Source organism: Muscardinus avellanarius, assembly GCF_963383645.1.
Source record: "Muscardinus avellanarius genome assembly, chromosome: X".
NCBI classification, from domain to species: Eukaryota; Metazoa; Chordata; class Mammalia; order Rodentia; family Gliridae; genus Muscardinus; species Muscardinus avellanarius.
Genome location: NC_137792.1, coordinates 95,713,021 through 95,721,149, shown reverse-complemented (window position 1 = coordinate 95,721,149; position 8,129 = coordinate 95,713,021). Strand labels below are relative to the sequence as shown.

The 8,129-nt window shown below is 46.8% G+C and overlaps 1 protein-coding gene across 1 annotated transcript; it reads left to right on the top strand.

Annotated features, from left to right (window-relative positions):
* Positions 1-1,398: 1,398 nt before the first annotated feature.
* RTL9 (retrotransposon Gag like 9) lies at positions 1,399-6,326 on the top strand (the record flags this gene model as incomplete). Its single annotated transcript, XM_080718783.1, has 2 exons — positions 1,399-5,388; positions 6,210-6,326. The coding sequence occupies 2 exons, from the start codon at positions 1,399-1,401 to the stop codon at positions 6,324-6,326; spliced, it is 4,107 nt and encodes a 1,368-aa protein (XP_080574909.1).
* Positions 6,327-8,129: the final 1,803 nt, after the last annotated feature.

Genomic DNA, 8,129 nt, shown 5'->3' with positions numbered 1-8,129 from the left:
TGATTTTTTTTTATTTGTAAAATGAAGAAAGAGGACTACCAAAATCTGTTAGTGTTGCTTTGGGAATGAAACGAGATGATGCAGATAAAGTGTCTAGCACAGTGCTCAAGAAATTCTCACTGGTGGTATTCCTACTATGAGTCTTCTTATTATGGGGGCTCAGTTTCTTGAAATTAATGAATTCTGTGACATTGTCCCACAATAACCAGTCTTCCATTTTTTTTTGCATAGGCAGACTATGGGGACATGGCAATCTTGTGTAATGTCTGCATTGGTTTGCAATTTGTGTGTCAAAGAGTCCCTTTTGGAGCTGCTTATGGGGGTGGGCCAGGAGGATGTGGCTCTTGTATTGCTCACCACATGTCATAGGAGAAACTAAAAATGTGCACCTGCTTTAGAAGGGGCTTCATGTGAGCCCTGGTATAGGATGTCAGAGAAATAATTAAACACAAACTTAGGGGTACGAAAGACAAGGAAACCCCAAGAAAGGGCCAAAGATATAATGTTACAGTCACAGTGCCCCTATTTCAGCTCCAATCTCAGCTAATCTGAGAAAGCTGGTAAAATGGGAATAATAACATTTATTATATGGGGGTATTATAAGAACCACGTGGGATAGTGCTTGCAAAGCCTTGAGTATGGTTTAAGTCATATACAGTTGCCTAAAGCACAGCACGATTAATAAGTGAACAATAAATAGTAATAGTGGTGCCGATTGTTATTAATTATAATGGTAACAATAAGCAGGATTTCATTTTGTAGAATGCTATTTTCAATTACTAATTAGACAAATGCCTAACTTTGCCTGAGGAGGACATTCAGGGCCATCAGAGTATTAAAATGGAGGTTGAGTCACTGGTAGGATTTAATGAGCCCCAGGAACTAATGATTATCCTCGAGCAAAGGGCTTTCAGATCCAGTCCTGCTAGTATGCTGGCTGACTTGTGTGTGCTGAGGTGGATAAAACATTACGCAGGAACCTGAACTTCTTAGAGTTGGCCAGAAGGTGGTGCTGCCACCTCATTTGAACCAGGACTGCCCCCGCTAGAGGTGCTTGAGGTTGCCTGCACTTATAAACTGAGAGGTTGTGCTGCTTAGGTGGGCATGTTGGTTGCAAGAGGACAGAGGCAGAAGGGATATTTGCTCTAGCTTCAGAGTTATTCGTTGCCACACAGCTTCTCTAACCTGATAGGCCCATCTTCAATGTAATATACCTGGCAACACATAAAAACAAGTTTCTACCATGACTCATTTGCCTATGTTTCCAATCTAATCTTCTCGATATTAACTTTTGACCTTAAAATTTGTTTCCTATTTACAGATTTCCTTGCCACTTGAGCTTCATTAGGACCCCCGATATAATCACTTTAGGGGCTCCTTCCACACTGTCCCGTGACCATGGCAGATATGTCAGTACCCTTACATTCGTTGAGATTCAACAATATGATGGAGGAAAATGCCAATCCCCAAAATAGGGGGCCGGCTTTCTCTAGATCAACGACAGAGACCAGAGCTGAGGTCCAAATTCTGCATTCTCATGTACAATTGCCTACAGCTTCGACTTCAGCCTCAGACCCTGGGGGAACGTCCGCACAGCTGGTGACATCCCCAGCCTTCGACACCTTGTCCACATCTCTAATGGGGACATCAAACTCTGAGGCATTTTCCCCACCACTAATGTCAACCTCAGACTCTGGAACACTGTCTCCACTGCTAATGCCAGCCTCAGATTCTGGAACACTGTCTCCACTGCTAATGCCAGCTTCAGACTCTGGAACACTGTCCCCATTGCTAATGCCAGCTTCAGACTCTGGAACACTGTCCCCATTGCTGTCCACTTCAGACTACGGCTTAATGTCTCCTGGAATGATGACAATTCCTGACTTTGGAACAATGTCAACATCGCTAATGTTGGCACCAGATTCTGCAGAGATGTCACCATTGACAATGCCAGCTCAATCCTCTGGAGCGATGTCTACACCTTTGATGAGCACCTCATCCTCTGAGGCCATGTCCACACCATTAATGCTTGCCCCGGATCCTGGAGAGATATCCCCACTTTTAATTTCAGATATAAACCCTGGAGTGATGTCAATGACAGCTCCAGGCTCTGAATCGATGTCTCCGCTGCAAATTACAGATGAAGACACTGAAGCAATGTCCAAAGTACTAATGACTGCCCTGGCCTCTGGAGAGATATCTTCACTGCTAATGTCAGGTACAGACTCTGAAGCGATATCCTCACTGATAATGTCAGCCCTAGCTTCTGGAGAAACATCAACACAGCCAACAAGCACCCAAGACTCTGAGGGAATGTCCATCCCGCTCATGTCAGGCCCAGACTCTGCGGTCATGTCTTCACTGCTCATGTCAACTTCAGACTCTGGAGCAATGTCCATGCCACTGCTGTCAGCCCCTGATGCTGGAGAAATGTCCACATTACCAAAGCCAACCCCAGATGCGGAGGCAATGTCCCCACTGCTAATGACAGCCCTAACCTCGGTGCCCAGCCAACTGACGCCAGCCCTGGGCTCTGGACAGTTAACACAAACTCTAGACTCTCACATCATGTCTGCTCCACCAATGAGAGCGACAGCCTCTGGAGGGATGTCCACACTGCCAGCGAGAGCTTCAGACTCAGGCACGATGTCTACACTGCTAACGAGAGCTCCAGCCTCTGGAAGTATGTCCATGTTGCAGAAGACAGTCCCAGGCTCGGGAGCGATGACCACCCCACTGACAGCAGTCACAAGCTCTAGAGAGCTGTTCACAGAGCAAATATCAACCACAACCTCTACAGTGATGTCCACAGAGTTAACAATAGCAGAAAACTTTGGAGCAATGCCCGCAGGCTTTATGAAAGCTACAGCCAGTGGAGCAATGTCCACCCAGAGAATGAGAGCACCGGCTTCTGGAGCTGTGTCCACGCAGCCAGTTATAGCCACAGCCTCTGAAAAACTGTCAGTGCCACAGCAGACAGCCCCAGCCTCTGGGTCAGTGCCCACACAGCAAATCAGAGCTCCCATCTCTGGAGCAAAGTCAACATCACAAATGAGGACCATGGCCTCAGGATTGACATCTACACCACAAATGAGAGCTACAACCTCTGGAGTGATGTCCACCCCGCTAACAACAGCCAAAGTCTCTGGACCAATGTCCACACTGTTAGTGAGAGACACAGCCCCAGGAGTGATGCCCATGCCACAAATGAGAGCCCCTGCTTCTGGAGCATTGTCCAAGCCACTCATGGCCCCCAAAGCCTCTGGAACAATTTTCGCACAGAACGTGACAACTGCAGCTTCTGGAGTGATGTCCACAAGGCTAATGAGAGACACAGCTTCTGGAACTCTGGCCATGCCACAAATGACAGACATAGCCTCTGGAGCAATGTCCACATCTCAAATGACAGCGACAGCCTCTGGAGATATTATGTCCATGCCTCTAATGAGAGCACCAGGCTCTGGAGCAACATCCACACCACTAATGATAGCCACAGCCTCTGGGAAGATGTCCAGTCAGCCGATGAGCGCCCAGGACTCTGTAGGGATGTCCACATCACTCATGAGATCCATGACCTCTGGAGGGGTGCGGGTGAGAGCCCGAGTCTCTGGAGCGATGTCCACACCACTGAGAGCCCCAGATTCTGGAGAGATGTCTGCACTGCTCTCAAGAGCTTCATCCTCTGGAGAGAGATCCCTGCCACAAATTAGAACCCCAGCTTCTGGAGAGATAACTACATCTCCAAGAGTCACAGCTTATGGAGCAATGTCTGCTCCACAAATGACAGCCACAGCTGCTGGGATGATGGCCATGCCCCAGATGAAGGCATCAGTCTCTGGAGCAGCATCTGCACCCCTAATGAAATCCACAGCCCCTGCAGGACTGTCTATCCCACAAATGACATCTACTACATCTGGAGGGGTGTCCATGCCGCTAATGAGAACCCCGGCCTCTAGAGTGAGATCCACACCACAGATGATACCCACAGTTTCTGGAGACATGCGCACATTTCAGATGCTAGCTTCAGCCTCTGGAGGGATAACCCCACCACTAGTCAGAGCACCTGCCTCTGGAACCACGTCTGCACCACTAAGGAGAACCTCAGCTTCTGGAGCCTTGTCTTCAGACTTAATGAGAGATCCAGCCTCCGGAAAGATGTCCGCTGCACCAATGACAGCCATGGCCTCTGGAGGAATGTCCAAGCCATTAATGAGAGCCACAGCTTCTGGAACAATGTCCACACCTTTGATGTCAGCGATGGCTTCTGGAGAGATGTCTATGCCACTAATGAAAACCACGGCCTCTGGGGCAATGCCAATTCTACACACCAAAGTCGTGAGCTCTCCATCTATGTCCTTACCACAAACAACATACACAGCTTCTGGAGGGCTGGCAAATCCGCAAATGAGACCTTCGACTTCTGGAGCAGCATCTGCACCACGTATGAGAGTCTCAGCTTCTGGAAAAATGTCCACACCACTACCAAGAGCCACAGGCTCCAGAGGAATGTCCATGCCGCGGATGAAAACCATGACCTCTGCAGGGATGTCCACACTGCCAATGAAGACTTCAGGCTCTGGAGCAGCATCCACACCACGAATGGCCTTTGGATTGATGTCCACTCTGGAAATGAAAGCCACAGACTCTGGAGAGGCATCTACCTCTCATGCCAATGTCACAGCCTCTGGATCCAAGACCACACCACATGTGAGTGCCACGACCCCGGGAACAAAGAACCCACCACCAAAGGAAGTGCCTTCCTTCGGAATGCTCACCCCAGCACTCTGTTACCTCTTAGAAGAGCAGGAAGCAGCTCGGGGTGCATGCTCTGTGGAGGAAGAGATGGAGATCGACGAGGAGAAACAAATGAAGGGGTTTTTGAACGATTCAGAGAAAATGGCGTTTCTGGTGTCTCTTCATCTGGGGGCAGCAGAGAGGTGGTCCATCTTGCAGATGGAGGTAGGAAACCCCCTCTCCAATGAAAATAAATCGTTCCTGAGTAGATCACAGGGCTTATACGACTCCCTGTCTGAGATAGACATCCTGAGTGCTGTTCTTTGCCATCCCAAGCAGGGCCAGAAGTCAGTCAGGCAGTATGCCACTGACTTCCTGCTGCTGGCCCGACATTTGTCTTGGTCTGATGCCATTCTACGGACCAGGTTTCTGGAAGGACTCTCGGAAGCTGTTACCACCAAAATGGGTCGGATCTTCCTGAAAGTGGCTGGCAGCCTAAAGGAACTGATAGACAGGTCTCTCTACACGGAGTGCCAGCTGGCCGAAGAGAAGGATTCCCCGGGAAACTCAAGCCAGGATCTGCCGACAGCCTGTAAGCGGAATAATGAGGAGGCCATGGAGAGTGAACTGAGCTCCCAGCAGCAGACCGACGAGGTAATGATGGGGAACATGCCCTCTCTTTTGAGGAGAATGAAGGAAGAAGCAAGAGGAGGGTATTGAGCTCCTTTATCAGTGAGCATGGATATGCCTTTGTTTTGGGTATACTAACCACTTGCAGGAGCAATATCTGACCCAAGTTAGTTAAGGTCTGGAATGGTTAGTCATAAGTCTTCTAATGATAAGGGAATAGTATGGGCTCAGGCCAAGCTCTATTTTTTCCAATTCAATTCAATTCGTTTCTTTTCTTTCTTTCTTTCTTTCTTTCTTTCTTTCTTTCTTTCTTTCTTTCTTTCTGGTATGGAGGATTGAACTCAGGGACATTCTCCTTCCAAGCTATACCCCCACATTTAAAAAATTTTTTTCTTTTAAAACTAAATTGCTGAGTCTGACCTTGAACCTGCGATCCTGTCTCAGGCTCCCAAGTACTGGGATTACAGGTGCAGGAGAGTGCCTGGCTCTCATTCTCACTTCACATAAGTAAATTAGTCACCAGGTATGGTGCTACATGCCTGTTATCTCAGTGCTTGGGAGGCTGAGACAAGAGGATCACAGGTTCAAGGTCAGCCTTAGCAACTTAGCGAGGGTCTCAGGATCTTAGTGAGACCCTGTTTTCAAACAAACAACAAAAATAAAATAAAACAAGGCTGAGGTAGCTCAGAGGTGGAATGTCCTTGGGTTCAATCTCCAATACCCCCAAACCCCTACAAAAGTTAATTAGCCAAGTTTTCTGATCTAACTTACTGAACTTAACCAGGAAGAACACGCTTTGTCATATGAAGTGTGGTTCTTACCTCTGCTGTTTTTTTCATTCCTAGCACCAACATGTCCCCAAACGCTGTTACTACCTGAAAGAGCATGGAGATCCCCAAGAGAGTCTTCACGACCACCTCCGACAGAGCTTGGGGCATCAGAAGGCTCCTTCCAAAAAGTAGTGCTCACTGGATGCTTCTCCTGTGATTTTTGACTCAGCTGCTAACTTGAAGACTGTTTCCTGGACCCATTCCATTTATCTACATCATAAACCTCGTTGCCTTCACCCTCCAGCCTCCCCCTCCAGGCACATCCCACCGTATCTCCCACTTGGCTGCCTTGACCTTCTCTTTCACCCATATGCCTGTGACCTGCCCTGACAATCATAGTGTGGACTAACCAAGAGTGTATGGTGTATGAGGTTCTCAACTCCCATCGCCATCAAGGCCAGTCCTAGTTGTTGGTCTAGGGAGAAGTCTAGGCAGGAGAAATTATGTCCTACCTCAAAAACACCTTAGAGTGTCTTGCCAAATGTCATCAGGCAAACTTGAGGAAGCCCTGGTCCCATTCCACCTGGCAGGGGAGCCTATAAAGAGTGATACCCACTTCTTTCTGTACCACCCTTTTAAAACCAGTACACGTGTCCCTTATATGCCCCAACTCATAGTACCTAAAATGGGTCTCTAGGGTCCTTGCCCTGTTTATAGTCTCCATCCCAAATCATTTGTTGACCCATTGTAGTAATAATAATAATAATAATAATAATAATAATAATAATAATAAATAGTGATAGTAATTGCTAACAGTTCTTGATAAAGTGCCATGTGCAGGGTACTGGGCTAAACTCTTGACAAGCACCATCTTGCTACATTGTTATGGTAACCTGACTTGTTCTTGTGTTGTTAGCTTCTGACCTCTGGATCCTCATATTGTCCTTCAGTGTGGAATCTCTAGCTCTGACCTCTGGGTGTTCCCCTCAGTTGTTAACTGCCCTCACTCCCCTTGGCTTTTGTGCTTCATGGCCAGCACTCTTGATAAGGGTCTTGGTCTCTAAACAGGCATAGATAGAACATAATATGAGAAGTGTTTGCCTTCAGGTGGTGGGCTTATGGGTGTTTTGTATGTTCTTTTTATGTCTCTGTACTTTCCAGATTCTCTACAGTAAGCATGTATTGCATTTGTAATTGTAAAAGTAAATAAAAGTCATTTATGAAAAAGAATTAACTGTGACTTCTAGAATTCGATCTGAGTCCTTCATTCAACTAGTATTTATTGTCTCATACATGTTAGACACTTGTCTGGGGACAGGAAGATAAGACCCCTTGCTCATGTAAAAATTCCATCTCAATTAAAGGGGGAATGGAGACAGACAAGCAACTACACATTTAAATAAGATGAACTGAAATTGTCAAGATTATGAAGACAAAAAAATCAGAAAAAAATCAGGATAAGGAGAAATTTGCTACAAATAGGACCAATTTACTTACTTAATGACAATTCATATAATTGGGTTGTTCCAAAAATCTTTTAAAAACAGTGGTAGTGCTGGGCATGACAGTGTATGCCTGTCATCTCAGTACTTGGGAAACTGAGACAGGAGGATCGAAGGCTTGAGATAAGGCCAGCCTCAGCCACTTAGTAAGGCCCTGTTTCAAAATAAAAAATAAAATAGGGCTGAGGGTGTCACTTGGAGGTAGAACCCCTGTGGGTTTAATCCCCAGCACCACAAACAAACAAAAATCAATAAACAAACAGTAGGAGTGACAAAATTAGAAACACATTCTAGAAAGTGAACTTGACCATAATTGAGGCAGGACGGAGGAAGGGGTCAGAAGTACTTGAGCCCCCTATTGTAATAGTCCAAGTGACTGGCAGGCGAGATGACTCAATCTAGGATGGTAGCAGTGGGATGAAAAGTTGAGGACGGTGCCCAGCGCTTGCACCCTCTCTGGGGACTCAAGTCTGCTGCTTCGTTACCCTAAACA